We start from the raw sequence: 22,172 nt of genomic DNA, 5'->3' as shown, positions 1-22,172 counted from the left end.
CATCATGTCGAATTCGGTAACTCTCTGATGTTCCTCAATAAGTTCTCAACTCTACCGTTGAAACATCTCAGGGAGCGCAAGCGCACGACGATGTTCGGTTGTCACACCAAAGCCGATTACGGCAACTGTCTTTGTATTCTTCAGTCAACGGCATGGGACTTCGACACGTTAAGTTTAAGCGAGACGCGTCGCGACCAACCTAGCACTGCTTTCACATCTTCATTCATCCGAGCAACGGCATACGCGAATTGATCCGTGGTGCACTGTATGTAGATCTGAAGATCGTCGGCATAAATCAGATTATTATTATTATTATTAATCGGGTTAGCCTTACTTTTTCTTCATTTTTCGAGCCGAAAATTTTTGGTCTCTGATTCGATTTATATTTTAAAAATTTTAAATTTTGGCCACAAATCCAAAGGGGTTATAATGAGTAGATAACTAATAACATTTACTTCACCAGCACTTCAGATGTACCTGTTCTTCAACTTCTAAAGCCGGTAAATTGAACGGGCCTAGTATGGTTGTTAGTAATTGACTGAATGAAATCGAGTTTGGGATGATCGATTTATTGATACTCTTAATTTTACTTAGAATGAAAGCATTTTAATTGCCGCAATCCCTATATTGTTACATCCACATTAAAATAATCATTAGGTTCCAAGATTCTGCTGAATCAAGGTTTTTGCACCAAGGGCAATACAATTCCAAATGCCGTGATTATGAACGTTTCCTTGTAGGTGAATATTTCAAAATCGAGCCGAAGAAAACTAGACAGTAAATGTACATCCAAATTATATTTATCGGATACAGTATACTTTCACATTCTACTCTTGAGCGAAGATTATATTTTAAAGGTTCAAAAGTTCTAATTAATAAAAATAATGAACTTGAAACGTTGCCTGAATTTATACATTTGTTACAAAGATATATCATACTAAGCCCAAAATATGAAACGGTAGTTTTATAACAACTCGACATCACTGCAAGCTTGAAGGAACTAATGTAAATTAAGGGCGACAGCGCTCTAAAAATCGAGGATACAGACAGACTTCTCGAATATGGTACCTGTTCAGTAACCAACAAATGAATCTCTCCAATCCTAATCCGTAACCACCATGAGGACAGGATCCATATTTACGCTGAAACAAAAAATCACATGCATTTCATTCTTGTCAGCAGCACATGAGCAATATCTGCACAATTTCCAGTAATACACACCTGATCGGTATACCAGTAATAAGGTGAAGGGTCGATGTTTGCTCGCCGATACCCCTTCATGAGTTCTTCATAGTCCCAAATACGCATAGAACCTCCGACTATTTCGCCTACATTTGGTAAGAGTACGTCAACAGATTCAGTCAGACGTTCATCTTCTGGGCATTTTTGCATATAGAAAGATTTTATTTCAGATGGGAAACGACAAAGCATTATTGGTTCATTCAATTTGTCGGTCATTTCTCTTTCTGGTTTTTCAGGAATGTCCTGTGATAAAAAAAAAAAGTAAATTTCACACCATCTACCGCTAAGCAACGTTTGAATATCATTCCAACCCCAAAAAATAATCTTACCTCTCCAAATTCGTAAAAACTACCATCTTCTTTGGTGATGTTGTTTACTTTTAGGTATTCAATAGCATCAGTGTAGTTCATGCGTTTAAAGGGTCGCTTTGGAACTTCAAATTTAGGATTGAGCTCCTTAACAAGAGAACCTAGTGGTGATTTTAGTACGCGGTCAACAACATCACAAATTAAATCTTCGAGCCGATTCAGAAGGTTATCGAATGTAATGAATGGGCACTCTGCCTCAACGTGAGTATACCTGTGAATGTTATCAATAAAAAAACGAAGTCATTAATCCAATAATGATAACAAGCATGGACGAATTGACGTATTGATTGAGGGCATAAAGTTACATACTCTGCAAGATGTCGACGTGTTCTAGACTGCTCGGCTCTGTAGGACTGTGCAATGCAATACACATCACCCATGGCTGGCAAACAAGTTTCAAGATAAAGCTGAGAACTCTGGGTCAAGAATGCCTCTTCTCTGTAATAAGTTTTCAAAAATTATATCTGACATTTGATCAGTTAGTCGTATTTACATATTAAATAAAAGCAATCGTCATAGTGAAGACAATCTAACCCAAAGTAATCAAGTTTAAAAAGCGTGGATCCTCCTTCAACTTGAGTCTGGACTAATGTCGGTGGTGTTACCTCACAATAGCCTCGGTCACTGTAATGATCTCTGAATGCCTGTGTCAATACGGATCTCATCATCAAAATTCTTGACGTCTGTGAACAAAACGAAAATGATACACATTAAAAACTTGTCTTGTACTGGGTGAAGTAATTTATACACGTATAGTGTATATCGTCAAAAAATGTACGCACATTCTCGCCACGTATCATGATGTGGCGATTGTCTAGCTGTACATCTGACTGAGCCTCTTCGTTTAAAATTGTTTCTGCACCACCAGGTGGAGCGGATCCAATTAGTTTCCAGTAATCAACATGAAGTTCATGGCCACCGGGCGCCTAATAATAAATATAGATCATGGAAGATACTTGATTTTGCACAACAGTTTATTGATTGCACAAAATTATACAGCAATCAAATTATTATGCCTATACTCACAACTTTGCCTTCTGGTACCGTTTTCAGAGTACCGTATAACTCGACAGCAGACTCAGTACTCAAAGTGAGAGCGTCATAAGTTTGGCACAATTTGTTGTTTAAAACACATTGTAAAAAGCCAGTCCCATCTCTCAAGGTAATAAACATAAGTGCCTTACCTGAAAATTTTTTTGATAATACCTAATACAATTAACAAACATAAACTGGTAAGTGATCACCAAAAGATATTCAAAACATAGTTGACGAAAATTCAATCTAAGCAGAGAGATCTTAACAATCTATAGTGCTATTAAACATAGGTATCTCAACAGTGTTATAAAAAGAATAAGACCTTGACGTCTTAATCGATGCACCCAACCACAAATTTTTACTCGTTGATCCCTGCTGGCAGTGGCATCTTTGATTTTGACAGGTTTCGCCACTGGAAGAGAGGAGTCTTCAACTATAATAACTAATTTTGCTTCATCCAAGTTCCTTGATCTATTTTCCTCATCTTCCACTAACTTCTTCTGCTGATCTGCAGTTTTATACTGCTCTCTCATCCAAATTTTTGTAATCTTTTTCAACTGAGATTTTGCAGCAGGCTCATACTTTTCCCCTTCCGTTTTCGCATCCTGATATATGGTTGGAAAAGGCTCTTTGCCGGCATGACGCATCGCTTGCAAAATTGTTTTGAACGGTTTGCCTTGTGTCCCATCACCAGTTTCATCACTACCGGCTTTTTCAGATGTATATATACCATCTGCAAACAATTACATAATAACCTAAGGATGTATTCCAACGAAACTTGATTATTCAGAATTGGTAAATGAATATATAATTACACAAAGAAAATTCCAAAAAACTCACCAAGGGACAGCTGGGAAAATTTTTGCTCCGGCATTTTATACCTGAATAGAGAACAAATCAAAAAAGTCAATCAAATAACTCAAATAAATAACAAATACTTGTTGTCGACTACATCCGAGAACCTAACGGCACGGTTTTTGCTACAAATTTAAAATAGAAATATCTATAAACTTTAGTGATTATTTCACGTCCAATCTTAGTCTTTTTGTTGGACACTTTTCATGATACATATCAGCTATTTTCTAATGAGACACAGATTAAATTTATACTTAATTATTGAAACAATTTATTAATGTGCCATATGTTAGTGAATTCAGGTTGAGCCGGATTACATACATATATCGAAGATTCAAACCACGATGGCTCTGACCAATTGAGGTTAAGTTTGCGGAACACTGACAAAAGGAAAATTAAAAATTTTATAAGTGACGCAATTTGGAAATCCATTTGGTATAAGAGTTTCTACGGCGACACTCGCCAACGGGTGTACAGTACAAATAGCCAAAAATAAAAATTGTTCGAGCTACCGTAATTATCTTCCTAAATTTTTAACAAAATTCAAGAATGGGAGTTGATTACGGCCACGGTTATTGATTCCTACCTATGGGATATAATGTCACGATATCGTTGATGACTTATTCAATTTCACGACGTTTCGTTGTTTCAGCTGTCAAGCATATCAATGAGGCATGAAAACGAATGAAATTAGGTATTTAGTCAAGAGTACATACTTGAAACCTGAACCGCCTTGCAAATTGAAGAATCCAACACCCGCTCAGCCAACGAGAATCCTTCTACTGACAGTGCGACGCCGTGTCGTGCCCCGTGGACTCCCAACGTGGACTGAATGTGGCGATCGCCAAGCTGAATCCGAAAAATGAAATAGCTGATGCAACACTGCATCAAATTTGCAGTGAACCAGTGCAAAACTTCATATAAAAATACAAAACTCCGGAGGTAAATTACTTATGCATCTGTTTGATCGCAAAACATTTCAATTAATATATTAATACAAGTGATATAGTGTAATATACGTCGAAACTAAATGAGCGACGTGCACACATTTATTCAGAATTTCATTGCAAATTGTGACATACACACCTGTGAAATGAATTTAAATTCAGCTGATTACGACCCGTGTGGTCTAAAACTACACGTATTCAAACTAGAGTTTTCTGTCTTATCGACAGATCTCAACTGCCGGTGCATCTAAAAGTAGAGACATTGTGAGGAGTGACATCTACTATATTAACGGGCTTAGCTGATTATGTAAAAACTATTGTATCCGTCGGGTCAATCGTTGTCGAAGTTTTACGGGTTGTACCTCTACTTTCCGTTTCATCTAGTCTGCGGTTCTACCCTGCCAGCTGTGCGAGAAAACATACGTGAGGAGTGTGAACATTTTTTATTTTTTCGTCTTGATATTTCCGAGCGAGATTTATACAAGGTGTGAATCAAATATTGATCTATAATTTCATATTCTATAATACATAAGAGATCGAATACTATCGAGTTCCTCGAAGACGGTAGTGGCTCCAAAGAACGAAGAAACTTGCGTCGCCTTTTGTATCTTTTCTTCCAGCCATACTTGAGGACAATAATAGATTTGGCTGGAACCTACTGGCTGATTAAATAAATAGGATTGTCTCTCTCTATCTATGTATGCCGCCATGTATATATAACTGCGACTAACACAATAGGCACTGTCCTACATGCCTTAAATTGTTCATGTAGATCTTATGAAAGAAGACACATAACCTCATAACAATACATCACTCCGTTTATCGTCATAACGTGGTCATACATGATTATTTAACTTTAAACTAAATAGATTTACTATAATTTTCTCCACGTAATTATACCATTGTACAATATGCAATTAATTTCTCTTTTTGAAACAATGTCGTTTGTAGATTCAATTTTGTACCATTTCCTTGAATAGTCTTACGTATTTTGTGACATTTTTCCTGTCAGTAAGCCAGTTACCCAATTTTATCATCATTAAATTTAATTTATATTTACAGTTGGGGATCATGGAAAGTCAGCAGCAATTTTGCCTACGTTGGCACAATTTTCAAAACACACTTCTCAGCTCGTTACCAAAATTGCTGGATGGAGGATATTTAACAGACGTCACCCTAAGCGCAGGTGGAAGGCATATTCGAGCTCACAAAATCATTCTCTCAGCTTGCAGCTACTATTTCAAGGAGCTGTTCAAGGTGTTTGTTCTATTTTTTTTTTATTATTATCATCATATTCTTATGTCATTAATTACTTTGGCAATACTGCAAAATATGTCAAGTAAGATAATGAAAACTCGTACAATGAACTCAATGGTGTGCAACTGTATGAAAATATGGTGTTAAATATTCTTACTCAGTGAAACATGTTTTAGGATTTCAGTATTCAACAACATCCGGTCATAGTACTTCCAGGGACAGAGTATGCAGATCTATGCGCATTGGTAACATTTATGTATAATGGAGAAGTGAACATCTACCAAGAACAGCTTCCAGCAATCTTAGCTATGGCAGACACCCTTCACATTCGAGGATTAGCTGATATTGCCGGGGTAATGTTTGCCTCTATAATTTTTGTACTTTCACATTACTCATACTTTTTTAACAACATTTTTACTATTTCTTGGTCCTGATGCTAGTCATTCATACATATATGTATTTATCCGTAAAGGTAAAAGTAATGAACATTCATATTGCAATAGCAACAGCAATTAATATCAGTGAAATGAATGCGTGTATCCCAAAACTCAAAAATACGTACAATTCCAACTGATATTTGGCTATACTTCACGTTGTGAATCATATATTTTGTACATATCGTCAAAATTTGCATCTCTCACGATATTATTATGTACATACATACACATATATTAATATCATACTGTTGGTTTTATTCGACTAAATACCTTCTCCTGCATGCTGAATGTAAACCTGATGGCCTATTGCAATACAGTCATTTTTCCTTCTTTTGTCAAAAAAGGTAACCCAACATTGTTACCAAGCAACAACACATTATTATTGGTTTCTAATCAAAAAGTTATTCTGTTCAAAGAAGCAAGTATACTAAATTGGAGTGTGGAGGACACGATTGAAATAAAATATTTCTGTATTTTTGTTTACTTCACCTTTGATGTGAGGTATACTAATCGACTTTGGTACATGATGTCTACGTACCACGCGTAGCATTCGGGCAATAATTCACATGTAAATCAACTTGATGTTTCCATGTACCAATAGCCTCTTGCAATGACAGCCATTAGAGTATGTTAATGTACTACGAAAAAAGGACACGTGCTTGCTTCCTTCCTAATACAAAATATTATCCTATAATTGTGTTGTTTTATTCAGGTCACTTAAACACATTCACTGTCGTTCCTCGAGAACTACTTGACGAAGGATTAATCTGGTACATAACATACATACATGCATCAAAGGAACGATAATGAATAACAAACGATATCCACGAGATCAAGGTCGTTGTGTGTTTGCCACTAAATGCAAGTGGATGCATCCCATGGAACTTTACCCCATAGAATGAATTTACAGGTATAGCTAAATCGGCTTATTTCATTGATTTCCATCATTTTTACCTGCGGTACGATATAATTTACATTTCCAATTTAGTATAGTGCTAGATGAATGTGTCAAATTTAATAAGGATCGGCTTTGGAGGAAGAAAAATACTTAAACATCAACGATCTTTCTCAATAGCATCTCACTTCTTCAATTTAAGTGAATTTTTAATTTTATCAGGCCATCCAGTTTTTACAGGAATTTCATGTGTAACTTGAAATATGAATGTAGTATAAAACGATTCATTGGCGTTACGCAGTAGTACGCTTTTATATTACTAATTTTCCGCCTGTGAAGAATAAGCCAAAATTTTGTATAATGTATTCACTCAATTACTCCGGATACCTTTCAAAAGTCCAGTTTTTGTTTTTTTTTTTTGACCATTCATTCATAATTCTTACAAGCATGCATATTTTTTTCACATCCCAATGCGTAACTGTGAGAAACTATTATGTTTTTCACTTCATCATTCATATTCATAAGTTCATTCAGTTTCAGTGTGATGAAGACAAATATTGTTTTAACTATGTGATAATAACTTGCGTAAACTATTATTATGAATAAATGATGCATTAATTTGAATAAATAAGTCAGTGACAAGCACATCCAAATAACCTAATCACACAATTTAATTCCAATTCAAATTTTTCAGCTGCTATGTTTACTGTGAAACGCCAATGCTAATTCAAAATGTTATAGAAACACGATGACCATTCCTCATCTAGAAACGAAAACCTTCACCTAGGTATATTTCTATTGCAGAAGGAATCTAAACCCGATAATGGTGCTTACGTTCGGTCACCATTTTTGGATCGAGAAAAAGATTCGTTGGAGACAATGCCGATAGCAAATTTAAATGAGAATACAATACATCTGGCTAAAGCACAACCGGTAACTGCAGCGCTGTTACACAATAATCTTGAAGAGGAATCGTCAAACGAACAGCAAGATACGCCATATAGTCTCAAAATAAAGCCTTACTATTCCATAAATGAGAAATTGAATCAAAGAGAGAAAAAATCTTTTGGTAGTAATATTCAAACTTCCGCTAATATTGATAAAAATGTTCGCATTGATGAATCTTTAAACGAATGTATGCCTCTCGCCGAAGACAATAATTCTTTGCTCACCAATTCAAAACCCGCTCCAGTTTTAGAATCGGACAATCCGAATTTTGGTTTTTTAACTGCATCGATAATAAACAGAAGCGCTTCGCAAGCGTGCAACAAAACCAGCGTTACGTGTCTAATTTGCGGCAAGCAATTGAGTAACCAATATAATTTACGTGTTCACATGGAAACACACAACAACAGTTCGTACAGCTGCACCGCTTGCCCGCATGTGTCTCGTTCTCGCGATGCCCTAAGGAAACACGTTTCGTACAGACACCCTGTTGCCTCTCCCCAAAAACGCCCAAGATGCAGTTCAACTAAACCCTAGGGAACAATTAGTTTTCATAGACTAAACTTTGTCCCAATAATCCCTCGCCTACAGTTCCTCGATGCCTCTAGTGTTCAAATTGTTATAGTTTTCTTGTTATTGTTAAAATATTTTAATAAAGACAACTTAGAAGTACAATTATTTATTGCCCTGTATAAATGGAATTGTATCCAATGTTAGGTTGAAATTACTGAACCGTATCATTATCATTCGAATATTTTTCACTCAGTATTATCAATTGTCATGCTTATGTGTGTGGATTTATAAATATTACCCAAACGTGTATTCATATTTTTCAAGAGAACAATTGGGGTTTAGCTTTGAACTTGAAAACAATTATTCTGTCTCTACACAGTGTACAATATTTTTTGATAATGGGGAAAGACAACTAAAGAGGAATTACTAATTTGTGATTTTTCCAAACGTCCAAATTATTTGTCATAGTCGTAATATTCAATATGAATTTCAATATGCAGTAATTATTACAGCTGAGGTGTGCTTTATATATGAAATGTTAGAACTAAGATTTATCAACGAATCCATTTATTTCCGAATCAATTGAATTTAATGTACGTCATTTTTATGTCATAGTTTTCATAAAAATGAGGTTTGTTGTATTGCCTCTGTAAGTTACTGGAACTGTATTTCAGAAAAATTGACATCAGTTTATAGAACCTGAAATTACGCCAGATCATTATATATAATCAGATTATGTTAACCCTATGGAATGAAATTATAGATAATTATTTACGAATGCAGTTTTCAAAAATTGAAGAAAAAATATAAATATTGACTCCTTGTATTTCTTCAAAAATAGATAGTGAAAAGAAATAAAGTAATAATATCAATGATTGTCAAAAATCATTTTTTTGTATGTTTCTTCTTCAGTTTCATTTCAAAACATGTCTTATAATGCCAGACGTTGAAATAATGTTTCATATAATATAGGTGTGCTCACAAATATGTTAACACATAGGTTTAGGTATAATTTATTGTATATCAAGAATTGTATTCAAAAATAATATACAATATTTGTAAGTTACGAATTAAATAAATAAAATGCATCTAAAAACCATCAGAAAGACGTGCGTTCTGGATTAAGTTGATTAAACTACCTCTAGAATGAGATAGTGTTAATTGACAGTTAATTATATTTTTTCCACACGCCATATTTTAGTGTTGCAATCCTGACCAACAGATATCAACGTTTCATCATCAAGCCATACCAAACGAGTAATTTGACTTTGTGGATGGGCATCTGAAATGAATAATAGCATAACGCATAGAATTGTCAGTGATATAATCATTGTTTTGACCAACTTAGTCTCCTATTTATACATTGCTTGAGAAATGTTTGGTGACCAATCCTACCAAAGACGTAACATTATTTGTGAATATAAAATCAATTACTGAGAATCCAGAAGAATTACTAAAGAATTTTGCTTGCCTGAATGAATCAATTATAGTGGCCAACATTTCAATTTTGCAATAGCTAGTTACAATTTCGGACTATGTAAGCATATTTAAAAAAAAAAGTGTTATAATAGCTTAGAATCAATAATTTTATAAATTAGTTTCATCAGTTAAATCATACTAGATACTCACTCTTAATGATGGTATGCTTGGCAGGACTTTCCACGCTCCATATAATAATTGTGGTGTCAAGACTACCACTGGCTACATGAAGAGAATCAGGCGACCACGCAACAGAATTTACTCTTGCATTATGGAAGCCCCACTCCTTGTTATGTGCTAGCTGTAAAAGTTCGATACAATTTTAATGTACGAAATTAATGATGAATTACAAGTCACACAAAACTGAGTGTATCATATCAAAGCTGTTCGTGCAAGGGTAACAGTACTGCTTTGGAAATAAGAAAAATTGGCACCCAGATACACGATTCAAATCTGTTTCATATGCCAGTTGGATATTGAAGTAACAGGTATTGGCTATGCTACATAATTATATTTGAGGTATGTGGATTATTTGTATTTGGGTTAGTTTTTACTGTAGCGAAGATACGGACTAATTAATTATTTGACAAAATATGTGACGAAGACTTGACTCTATATGTGTTGAAAGAGCATGCTAGTTGACTTTGAAATCTGACAACAGCATAACATTACCTTCTGATGATCCAGTAGCATTAGTGTATTGCAAAATGGAAACAAACGTGTTTCAATACTAGCGTTGTGTAATTGGCGCTCACATTTAATTACACAAAAACTAATTGTTAGAAAATTTGGTAAAGATTTAGTTAGTGGAAGAAAATTTACTGAAACTTTGGCTATATTTACTTTGCGTACCTAATTTATGGGTCGGATATTATTTACAATATAATAGAAGCAGTGACTCAAGTGCTTAGACAAACATGATTTTGTTCAAATTACTATAATATGGTTTAGGGCTTTGATTTTATTACCTTATATTCAGGTAGCGCATACAGTATCACCTTTCTGTTGGCATCACAGACGACAAGATATTTGTTATCAGGACTGTAGGAAGCGTCAGTAATCGGACCAAGATGTTGTAGTTCAGTTTTTGGAGAAAGGTTGGTTCCAGATAATTCATAAACATGAGCCTAAGTCAAGAGTATATATAACATAAGAATATATTTCAAGATTAACAATAAAAAGGATGAAATATTGGTTAGAGTATAACAATTAGAAAGTATGCTCTGGGATATATTTATATATTATACCAATATAAATAGTGCACCAATTTGCACCTATAATATCGTACCTTATTATCAGTTGTACCACCAACTGTTACGTCACCATTTTCCTGATTAATCGTGACGCAGGATGGTTCAAAATCAACTGAAAGACTCGACATTTTTCTACCATCTTGAACAATTGTTATCTGTAACAAATGAGTCGAACATCAAAATTGATTAGAGTATAATTATGGATGGACTGTCTTATTTACAAAATAATTTCAATATTTTAATGGAACACCACGAACCTGTCTGACGGAAACAGTGACAACGATATCTCCATATATATCAAGACCTCGTGGCTGGGAATCTAGTTTGATTGAGGCCCCGGTATAAGTATTAGAGGATACATCGACGATCTTCAAACTGTCATCAATACCACAAGTGTAAAGGTTATCTCCAGCGGCTTTCATTCCATTCATTTGATTACCATGTCCTTGTCCTTGAACACGATTATTTTCACCCGACTCAGCATTCCAGTTAGTAATGTAACCATCATGGGAACCTGTGTAAATTGTGCTTCTGTCTGTACTCAATGCTAATACCGTGATTGGTTTGTTATGTCCCTGAAAAATATTAGAACAATTCAACAAAGTTTTCAGACAGTGAGATGAAATAATGTCACTGTAAAGTACAACTTTCCAAACAAATAATTATGAAAGTACAACTAGTCTTACCTTGATTACTCTCAACGGTTTGTCGGGGTTGTTGATGTCTAGATAATTAATGAATCCGCTCAATGATACACTCAGCAAATGGTTGCCTTGCCACAAACAGCTGACCTATGGAAAATAAATAATCATGCGTCACGAGTAAGAATTATTACAACAATAACAATATCAATATAATAAGTATCCATCAATATATATTATTATTTTACTGAACAGTATGTACCTGCTGGTCATCTACAGTTGAGCCCAAATTGAACTCGCTAATAAGTGATCTTGTTTCCACATCCCAGAGCTTACACGTTTTATCCCCCGAGGCTGTGAGAAGTTGTGTGCCATCTGGCTTCCAGGCAACCTATCAAGGGATATGTGATTCTTCTTTTTACTATACTTTCTTTTTTATCGTTGAAGTCAGAATTATAATAATCTCTGTATAATTCATACTGCATAAATCTTATTATCACACAAGAGAAACATGCTTGGAATTAGATTTTTGATGAACGCACTAAAGTGAACAGAAAATCTTACGCCATAAACTCCTCCTTGATGGGCCGGAGAACCAACTTCGCCAACAAGATCAGATGTGGTACCATCGTAGATGAAAACCTTTCCATCAAATCCTGCTGATGCAAATAGATTGCCAGATGGAGAGTAACGAACAGCCTGAACAAATCTACCATGATCTTGTTTGGTCATCCTGAAACCCAAGAATATCCAACAATTGAGTATGAAGTTCGTTTATTCTACCATTTTATAAAAGCCAAAAAAGAAAGACACTTATATAGATAAAATACAATAGAGTGACTCACTTGAATTTGAACGGTGGCCCTTCGAACACGGCAATTGTGTTATCTTCACTCCCAGTAATAAGTCTGAATGGTCTTGCTGGTCTAAAGTCACAAGAATTAATCGACTTGCTCTGACCCGATATTTCTCCCACTGACGTCCCTGTTTCAGCCATAAATACATGACCAAATCTAAAAACAAATATGAAAAAAATTAGGTGGAACAATAATGAACAAAATATTTTCATTTAATACCCATTTTTGAACACACTTACCTTTCTCTACCCTCGCCAACAACCACCATACGTTGGTTATCCGGAGACCAAGCTATATCTTTAATGGGTCCTCCAATAGGGTGAAATTCATTTTTCAGAATATGTTCTTTGTTCACGGTATCCCAGATACGAACCTTCCCAGATTGATCTGAAGCGTATCGGAGTTTAAAGAAGCAATTAATGATTACTGATAATTAGATAATTTTTCTTTGATAATTGACAAATTACCTACCACCAGATGCTATGTAAAAACCACTAGGCGAATATTTGGCAACATTCACCGGGCAAGAATGTTCAGTGTAAACATCAGCGATAGCTGGGTTCTGAAATAATATATTAAGATAGATCAAATTTCAGACTTGTCAATGATATGAGATCATATACATGCATACAAGTATGTGAATAAAAAATTAGTATCACAGAGTTGTGAGTATGATTGAAAAAAGGAATACATCAAAGAACCAATAGAGAATAACATCATTTTTTACTATCGATATCAACTATCAGTCACTCAGCAATACTTACATCGATGTTCCTAATAATAACACTGTTTCCATTGGTATAAAGGAAATTTTTTCCCTTAGGATCACTGCCAAGTACCAAAGGTTGACCTCTTTGCGTACGTGGCAAAGTTGCAAATATGTATTCTGAAATGCAATATTTACTTATGCATAAACCGGCACAATCATGAAATATTATGATGTATGAATCTACATACATATCAAAAGGTGGCATAGTCAGAAATTGTGTAAGATATCAATTACTCAATTCCACTTGCGATCTACCAATAGTAAATTTTTTATTAAAAATAGTGCACATTTACATACGACTATAAAAATGCAGTTATATATGAAAATTAAGTTTTCTTATTTCATTTCGTTTTTCATAAAAATGTTTTCCCCCTCAGATTTATTGTCTGTGATTCACAATAATTATATATATACTGCTGTTACAAATTCTCTTAAACTTGTACTGAATTACTTACAATAAAATATCAGATACACTGATTTTCATTGTTTTACATATTTGGGTTGATAATTCAAGATTAGTTCGACAGTATTACAGACAGATATTTTGTAAGTGACAACATAAAATACTATAAAATTGCAGCATGCAGTATTTATAATTTTAGGTGAATAATCAACAGATATTTTTCAAAGAATACTCAAACCGATATAATAATTATTGCTGTGCAAACAGTTCCACTGTCTGTTCTGGGTATTGTTGCAATTTTTGCACAGTATATAAAAGACTGTATAATGAATTGAAAAACTGCTGAGCTATAAAACTTTCTCTAATAATCCAATTAACGTGTTACAATTGATTATCCAATTAGAGTATTTAATATTACAAAAAACTAATAACGTGTGCCTAGTCAAAATAATACTGATCGGCTAATCACTACTGGTGAATGTCTTGACAATTTAGTTGGAAGCAGTTTCTAGTTCATTGCATAGCAGAAAATATCAGCAGCCGTGCACCAATAATTGATAATTGTGTATTAAATTAGAACCAAAAGTTGAATATGTTTCTTAAAAGATTTACTTAAATAAATATGACAACAAACGTGAAATTACATTTAGAATTTCTAGTATCAAAATGAAAATCAGAGATATGTAATTCCTTATTTTAAACTTGGCACCAGTTCTCGTTTCCCAACTGGCTGTAATATGTTTTCTAGAAACTAGGATTCGAACGGTATTCGAATTCGTCGTTTATCTTTTGCACAATATCCAGAATCGTTTGAGCTCATTTTAAGTTGACTCATATTTGATATCATCACACGGAAGTATACTTTTTTATCAGTTCAGCAATTCGTGCAATGTATAGATAAATACCGTCGCTCTAAGTCTTTGTTTCTCTCATAAATTAACAACACCTCAAAATAAACGAGTCGAAATTCATCCTGGGAAATAATTCGCACACATGAATGAAACACACACAGTTTGCACGAGAGAAGAGATGCGGTAGAATAAGTATGAACGGTAAACTGCTACGACCGAGGGATTCGAGGAGGCGGTGAACATAAATAGCGAGCACAATGAGTGGTAATTTTGCGGAAAGCTTGAAAATACTACTTACTCGTTTCATATGACATTTCTACCCTTGTATGCCTCGCGACCGGCCGCTAATTAGTATGAAAAATACGTAAACCCGGTGAATCTTCACACACGGGCTTGATTTGTCACCTGAGTCACGTATCAGTCGCGTATCACCACCACAACCGCCTCTCCCCCACTTTCGCATCTGGTATATTTGTCCCGCCCTTCGCCTTATTTGGTTGGATCATGAACTATGTGATTAAGAATACGTGAATGTAGACTTGGAAAACTACCGAAGTCTGGTGGCAACTCCTAGTACTAGAATACGCGTTAAAGCAGAGATGAGTAGGTCTCTGGTTAAAGGTTCTTTTTTGAATTTCAAAAAGACTGGCAAGCTAGTGCAGCATATGCAGTTGAGTTTCTCCAAAGCGTGAGATGCAATGAGATGAAATTTCGACAGTAGTTTTGTCATCGACTGAAGATATGGTAAATCCGTTGACTTGTATCTTCAGTCAACTCTTTAGCATTATGCAATTGTAAATGGGTGAAAATTACTAGAGAATTGAGTATTTACACTTTTTATTCGGTAAGGATTAGGGAAACAACGTTGGCGTGGCAAACGTATTATTACCCGGGCAATAGGTCAAACTGTAGCAGATAACAAAGTGCTGGGTTTATCTTGTCTTCGGAACTTTTCTGTTTCTATTTCTGTTCTTTACATTAGTAACTTCATAGAAATCGCTTCCTATTTTCTTTCTCTTATTTGATCTCTCCATAGCTCTTCTTTGCTTACTAGTTAATTTCTTTTCATTTGGATCTGTTTTTTCTTTTTTCCTTGGTTCGTCAGAGACGCTGAATGTACCGCTGCTGGAGGTTGTTTTAATCTCTCTAACTTCACTATCACTAGAATCGTATTCTTCTTCTACAACATCGAAGGCACTTTGCATCAAGCTATCTTTCTCAGGTCCAAAAAACGTCTCATCATCCTTTAATGAATCATTCTCTTCTTCAGCATTTGCTGTTGTTTTGTATTTCTTACTTCCAGACTTTTTCAGGTCATTTCTCTCTTGGTGTAACAACTCTCCTTCACCATTATCTTCTTTTTCTTCTTCATCTGCTTCTTCTTCTTCAGATTCACTAGGCGGCTGAGAGTCATCTGCAGACACAGCTGAACTTGTATTATTATCCTTATCATCGTTCTGAATAGTTCCGGTTTCATCAGCAAAAACATCTCTGTTGTCTTCACTTGAGAATGTCAAACCAATTCTGATCTTCCTGTAATCTTGGACAACATTAAGTGACAATTTGACAGGTTCTTTCACTGCCTCATTCTCAGTTTCCTCATTTTTATCCGAAGTAATATCTTCGTTTATTTCATTCGATACTTCAGCAACAGTCTCCTCTTCCGTTGCCTTCTTAGGTAATGGATTTTCAAATCCCACAGGTGGGACAAAGAAAGGAAGCTTTCCGCGTTGCCAGTCGTTAAGAACCATTCGTGCTGCTATTGCTACGTCAGGTTCTCCGCCTTTTAATAGTTTGCCAGTCCGACGTGCTAGTTTTTCCAAGAAGTCTATGTGGTCTGACCATTCGTCGAGTTTGTAAGTCTTACGCATATATTCAGGTTTCACTCGTTCCAATACATGCGATATGTAGTCTTCAGGGTTAGTAATGAGTTCAACCCTAACAACGCCTTTCAGAACTTTTTCCGTATCTGTTTCGGCAGACGGATAAACAACGCCAGGACAATCGATGAGATATATGCGCCGCATCAGGGTAATGTATTGCCATACCTTGGTTTCTCCGGCAATCGGTGCAACTTTGCAGACTTTTTTAGATCTCAGAGTATTTATGATAGAACTTTTGCCTGTATTTGGGTAACCTATAAAGCCGACGCTAATTTGTTTCTTATCTCCATGCAGCTTTGCAAACTGACGTAGGAGATTAATCAACGAACCCTTTCCAAACGGATGAGTCAACGAGGCATGAAAAGCAAGGGTCGGATGTTCAGCACTTAATATTGCAACCCATCTCTGTGTGACCCAAGTTGGTACCAAGTCGACCTTGTTCAATATGAAAATTAAATGTTTATGGGTCTTTTCAGTTTTTAGATATTTTTCTACAGGTGGAGATCGAGTTCCCATTGGATCTCTGGCATCCAAAACTTGAATAACAACATCTGATGAGTCGATTACTTTATACAGTTCATTCCAAATTCTTCTACTTTGTCCTGCAGCCATAACCCAGTCTCTCTGTACATCTCGTGTCCCATCATCCGGTCTGATCAAATCATGATCTTTAGTGTCTTTCTCAGAGTTATATTTTTCCTCCTTCTCCTTAACGTGAGCCTGCATATCATCGTAGGTTGTAATGGGCAAATTAGGTCGCTTCCTAATTTTCTTCGGTCCAAACACATTTTGGAAACTCTCTGTATCGAGCAGATGTACCCTGGCATTAGCAGCTTTTTGTTGTAGTAAAGTAACGGGCAATCTGGTCTGTTTCATCACAACCTGATAAGGATCTTTCATAGCTGTTCCTAATGCACTTTGAAACTGTTGAAGAGCATTCTGAGAAACGACACGTGAATTTCCAAACCACCTTTGACTGGGCTCGACTCGAGAAACCGTACCAGATGCATGCCATCCTTGAAATGGAGCTGGACTTATAATTTTACCAACTCTATTACGCTTTGGTTTCGAATTACGATACATTTGCAGCCTTTTAATTGTCGCCTTCGTTCGAGGCTTCGCTACACCTTTGAGCCCTTCGGTCGATCTTTCAGGATTCATACTGTGCCCCGATCTGTTGAATCCCTCCTTCCGTGGAGCCTTACTAGCAGAATGTGATTTCACCATTTTTTCTGAAAACATCATACCAAGAATAAAATAAATTTAGTAGTTATTAGTATGGATGAAAAAGTTGTTGGTAGGTTATGTCAAATAACGTTAAATAATAATGTAGCTTTTTCTCCAGTATAAACAGATTTTCAGAACGAAGTATTTCACAGCTAGTTCTGCGACATTCATATTACACGTGTTGTTGGGAACGTTAATAGATATTACAAACAAATTTTATAATTGACGTTAAAAACACGTGTTAATCAACTTAACCTCAAAACTGCATAATGCCCATACGCAAGGCGTTTGGACACCAATCGATTATTACTGCCCACATGAAATTGTTCAAGTTAATAAATACCTGATTTACGTATTAGGTTCCTGGATTACAAAATATAGGAGCACCAAGTGCTACGACGAAGATAATATTTCCACCCTCAACCGCTACATGTAAGGTTAATGTTACTTATGAATCTTTGATATTCGTCCACAGCTGCCGTCTGGCGGCCAGTGCTTGCTGCACGTGCCATCAGCAACACAGCAAATCCGTGTAGCGGTGGCTAAGATACGCAATTATGCTGATACACTACGCATCCACACACGCATAAAATTATCGACATCTTATAAGGATTGATACTATTTTGTTGCAGCAAACGTTGACTAAAAGTATGTTAACGCCGTTTGGAATCAATGCATTTTCTTAAATTATCTTCAACGAGAAATTGAGTTCATAAATTTTTTTTAGGTAGCGAAAAATACCTAAAAAAAATATATTATTATCTAGGCATCAGAGTTTACAAACAGTGTGACTGAAACGAAGTATTTTTCCCTTAGCATCAAGTTTAACGTAGACATAATACATGGAAAAATATATTGCAGTATAAACGAAAAAATTAAAATGCTCCAATTTTTAATTGCAGACGGATTTAATTAATCTTGTAATGATAGGACAACGTCTGTGTCTTCCACAAAGACTTGTAAGTTGAGGTTCGCTGATTTTCAGTTTTACTAATAGTTTATTTATATTCGTAGAATTTAAATTGAAGCAACTGAATTCATCCCAAACAATCTTAATGAGAAGATTCCAAGAGATTCAGATTAAGGAGGTTCTCATAAGCTCTTCCTTTGATGGATTATTATTTCAACAGAAAGGAAAATCTAAAGGACATGCTAGATTTAAAAAAAACCTACCTATTCTCTACTGCTCAAAGGCAAACATCCTGAGCAATTACAGGAACCCACAGGGCGATCATAAATTATAGTTATCACTGCCATTCTGTCCTGCGCAAACATAATTTGTCAGTGGCTTATACCTTGTAGAATAGAAAACCTATAGGGACTCTGCTACCAGCTATTCACTACAGCTCAAAAGTAAATATCGTGAGCAATTATAGGAACTTACAAGCTGGTCAAATAATAGTTATAAAAGAAAATGGATAAATATAAGCTGTGTTGGTTTCGGAAATAAAATAATTTATGACTTCGGACGTGTTTCTTTCCCTGTTGTTGCGTCGTATAAAAAATTGTATTCACCACCGTGATGCTAATTTAATTTACTCACAATTAGAAATTTTTTCAGCGCATTGGAGAGGAATAATAATGGTCATTCAATCCGGAAGTCTGTATACTCGTGCTGTATACATCGATATAAATCACCACCAGTAATCACTCACAAAAATACATATGCAGCAACTCGTCTTTTACTATGAATACGGTACTATACGGTAAAATACAACTCCATTGTTTCCTAATTATTGGAGTCAAGGTATAAGAGGAGAATTAATGGATACTCTGGAAGTTATTTTTTTCAAATTGGTATCAGTCAAATGCTAGAAAATGATTAAACCGATGATTGAAAATGTAAGGTATATCCACATATCGTTTCGGAACGAGGAATCCGACGAATTACTTTCCCACGGCAGCAACGATACTATGTAAGAATCAACAGTAACAATTTGATCCACATTTTTGCGTTGCTGAATGAAACTGAACGCCTGGAACGCGTTCGAATAACTTTAACATTAAAAGTTTCTAGTTGGACTATTTGATACAGACACATCAATCATCATTTATGACATTAAGGTATCATCAATGATAACAATGGTATATTTTTCGTTCTTTAAAATGTCGATGCGGTTTCATAGCTGTAATTTTATATAGGTGCGTATGTACACTGAGACGCCCTTGACATGTATATTACGCCGGACACGACATTATACAATAATATCACTTAAATTCCAGTTTTGCGAGACGCACTAATCGTTCGCAAAGTGAATAAACACTGTACGCTTGAAATGAGTCTCTGATCCCGAACGGTTTATTGACAGTAAATATAGCGTGATTCAGCCATCTCCATCCTACATTCCAGAGTTTTCTCTGATCCAGTCGCGGAAGTAGGAAACTCTGGCATAGACACCGGGATAACCGGCAAGAGCGCATCCGCTGCCCCAGGAAACGGCACCGTGAAGAACTCCATCGACTACCAACGGGCCGCCAGAATCGCCCTGAACAATGGAGAACAGATTGATAATTAGCTTCGGCAGAATGAAGAAAATTACGAATTCGCACAAACCTGGCAAGCATCGATGCCACCCTCGGGAAAACCAGCGCACAACATGTCGTCGGTGATCCAACTTTGACCATAAGCAGTCGCACAATATTCCCGCGAAGTTACAGGAACTTCGGCGATTTGAACGATATCAGCCGCGGGGCCAACAAGCCACTGAAAAACCCGTTAAATAATCATTGTCGCATTTAGATATCTGGCTGTGAAATTCACGGAATATGATGCGCTTTATTATTGATAAATAAAGACATATTTTACAGCATCCCACATTGATTCAGAACTTATCAAAATAATTTGGAAAAAAGTCGGAGAATCGCAAAATTTATATATTATACTAAAAACTAAAGTTCACCTACGAAAATGGAAATATAATATTTCCTTCAACTTGGCTATTCTGTGTTTTCTCGGAGAACTTGAGAATATTATACATGAGTGGAGGAAATCTAGAGTATTTCAAGAAAGTTACTATTTTTCGAAAAAATCTACGTCGAGATGTTGATTTTACCTAAGCCACATACCTACTGTGAAACATTCTTAGAACATTGCAATGAGGCAAATTTAGACTTTTGACACATAACGGACGAGCCGATTACTCACACGAATAGTTCCCCAGCCAGAGATAGTGCTAAATTCACCTTCTGGGACCATTTCGTATTGTTCAGGCAAAGGGATAGGCTGAACCTGAGCCGAAAAATCCATCGGTTCCTTTACCTGGAAAAAATGAAAGTCGGAAAATTAGTGGCAATGCAAATGTGACGTGTAGGTAAAGGGTAAGTCGGTTAAAACTGTAATATTCGTACCTTGAGGAGAGCAATGTCATTGGCATAAGTCACGGGGATGCTGTAATTTGGATGATTTATGATTTGATCTAGTTCATGAATAGTCCCACCTGCGTTCCGCATTGTACTTCCGATTCGGACGGAGTAGCGGCTAAAGTCTCTAAACGAAAAAAGAAAGAAAATAACTTGTTATTTCAATCGAGTCAAACGGATCTCTTCTTCATACGAACCGTTGGAAGCAGTGCGCAGCCGAAACGATCCAGTACTCGTTAATGAGGGAACCGCCGCAGTTGTGGCTGCCGTCAAGCAAAGAGGAAATCTGGAAGCAACAATGTTTATAATTAACAATGAAACAACAGTCACGTACGTAGGCATGATATGACGTGAATGAGTAGAATGCAAGATAAAACTTTGCGATTCCTTTTGAACGCCGCAATATCATGCGTGCATGATGTATCATTTAGTTATAAATGATACATTCACATCGTTGTGAATTCATTCATCGCCAAATCAATCCATGAAAATATGCTGATCGAATTAGTGATTAATACCTGGTAAGGGACTTCTTCGATGGTTCCATTTCTGCCGCCGACGATTCGATTTTCACCGGATGGAACCGGCGAGGCTGCACAGGAAAAGTTTATGTGAGAAACGAGCGAGCAATAGATGTTCGGTTTCGGACTCCGTATTCCGTGAGAATAAAATATTGGAGTTCAGGAGACCTGATTTAACGATTTATTAAAAATGTTGCACTATTCTTGGGACACAGCAATATTAAATACGTAGCAAAAATCGCTTACCGAATACAGAGGCGAGGCTGGTGAACAGAAGACAAAAAATAAAGATGTTCATGTTTCTGAATCAAATTACGTGACAGAAATTAATCCAATTCTGTCCGGCTCTTATACCCGCGATCTTATCTCGTACAGAGATATTATCGTGTGTCAGAAAAGCAGTCAATCACGCGCGATTAACTAAGTCTCTATAT

General features: G+C 36.0%; 5 protein-coding genes across 12 annotated transcripts; 1 reads left to right on the top strand and 4 right to left on the bottom strand.

The window, feature by feature from the left end:
• Positions 1-778: 778 nt before the first annotated feature.
• Positions 779-4,349, bottom strand: LOC107226216 (asparagine--tRNA ligase, cytoplasmic). 2 transcript variants are annotated; one of them, XM_015666948.2, is made up of 10 exons: positions 4,217-4,349; positions 3,486-3,526; positions 2,968-3,378; positions 2,637-2,794; positions 2,393-2,536; positions 2,145-2,293; positions 1,920-2,048; positions 1,572-1,821; positions 1,222-1,485; positions 779-1,142 (listed from the first exon to the last, which is right to left on the bottom strand). In XM_015666948.2, the coding sequence occupies exons 2-10, from the start codon at positions 3,517-3,519 to the stop codon at positions 1,011-1,013; spliced, it is 1,671 nt and encodes a 556-aa protein (XP_015522434.1). In that variant the 5' UTR covers positions 3,520-3,526; positions 4,217-4,349; the 3' UTR covers positions 779-1,010. The 2 variants fall into 2 exon arrangements, with proteins under 2 accessions (XP_015522434.1, XP_046598477.1); XM_046742521.1 differs by lacking the exon at positions 4,217-4,349 and adding an exon at positions 4,087-4,169.
• Positions 4,310-8,748, top strand: LOC107226217 (protein abrupt). Of its 6 annotated transcripts, none has more exons than XM_046742524.1 (4): positions 4,310-4,442; positions 5,510-5,704; positions 5,881-6,057; positions 7,841-8,748. In XM_046742524.1, exons 2-4 carry the CDS (start codon positions 5,519-5,521, stop codon positions 8,516-8,518), a joined length of 1,041 nt encoding a protein of 346 aa, XP_046598480.1. In that variant the 5' UTR covers positions 4,310-4,442; positions 5,510-5,518; the 3' UTR covers positions 8,519-8,748. The 6 variants fall into 6 exon arrangements, with proteins under 6 accessions (XP_046598480.1, XP_046598479.1, XP_015522435.1 ...); XM_046742523.1 differs by lacking the exon at positions 4,310-4,442 and adding an exon at positions 4,733-4,870; XM_015666949.2 differs by lacking the exon at positions 4,310-4,442 and adding an exon at positions 4,758-4,932.
• A 743-nt stretch (positions 8,749-9,491) lies between these two features.
• On the bottom strand, positions 9,492-15,429 carry LOC107226213 (actin-interacting protein 1). Of its 2 annotated transcripts, XM_015666945.2 has the most exons (14): positions 15,046-15,429; positions 13,489-13,610; positions 13,196-13,286; positions 12,964-13,111; positions 12,713-12,880; positions 12,432-12,600; positions 12,130-12,258; positions 11,913-12,017; positions 11,484-11,801; positions 11,262-11,381; positions 10,942-11,100; positions 10,646-10,648; positions 10,124-10,274; positions 9,492-9,776 (listed from the first exon to the last, which is right to left on the bottom strand). In XM_015666945.2, the coding sequence occupies exons 1-14, from the start codon at positions 15,059-15,061 to the stop codon at positions 9,667-9,669; spliced, it is 1,809 nt and encodes a 602-aa protein (XP_015522431.2). In that variant the 5' UTR covers positions 15,062-15,429; the 3' UTR covers positions 9,492-9,666. The 2 variants fall into 2 exon arrangements, with proteins under 2 accessions (XP_015522431.2, XP_015522432.2); XM_015666946.2 differs by lacking the exon at positions 10,646-10,648 and having other exon boundaries at positions 15,046-15,403.
• A 138-nt stretch (positions 15,430-15,567) lies between these two features.
• On the bottom strand, positions 15,568-18,360 carry LOC107226214 (nucleolar GTP-binding protein 2). Its single transcript, XM_015666947.2, has 2 exons — positions 18,201-18,360; positions 15,568-17,862 (listed from the first exon to the last, which is right to left on the bottom strand). Exon 2 carries the CDS (start codon positions 17,855-17,857, stop codon positions 15,680-15,682), a length of 2,178 nt encoding a protein of 725 aa, XP_015522433.1. The 5' UTR covers positions 17,858-17,862; positions 18,201-18,360; the 3' UTR covers positions 15,568-15,679.
• A 1,551-nt stretch (positions 18,361-19,911) lies between these two features.
• On the bottom strand, positions 19,912-22,075 carry LOC107226211 (trypsin-3). The gene is made up of 7 exons (XM_015666943.2): positions 21,985-22,075; positions 21,736-21,809; positions 21,415-21,503; positions 21,206-21,344; positions 21,003-21,116; positions 20,412-20,561; positions 19,912-20,343 (listed from the first exon to the last, which is right to left on the bottom strand). The coding sequence occupies exons 1-7, from the start codon at positions 22,034-22,036 to the stop codon at positions 20,197-20,199; spliced, it is 765 nt and encodes a 254-aa protein (XP_015522429.1). The 5' UTR covers positions 22,037-22,075; the 3' UTR covers positions 19,912-20,196.
• Positions 22,076-22,172: the final 97 nt, after the last annotated feature.

This window comes from Neodiprion lecontei, chromosome 6, assembly GCF_021901455.1.
Source record: "Neodiprion lecontei isolate iyNeoLeco1 chromosome 6, iyNeoLeco1.1, whole genome shotgun sequence".
NCBI classification, from domain to species: domain Eukaryota; kingdom Metazoa; phylum Arthropoda; class Insecta; order Hymenoptera; family Diprionidae; genus Neodiprion; species Neodiprion lecontei.
This window is presented reverse-complemented; position numbering and strand designations above follow the sequence as displayed.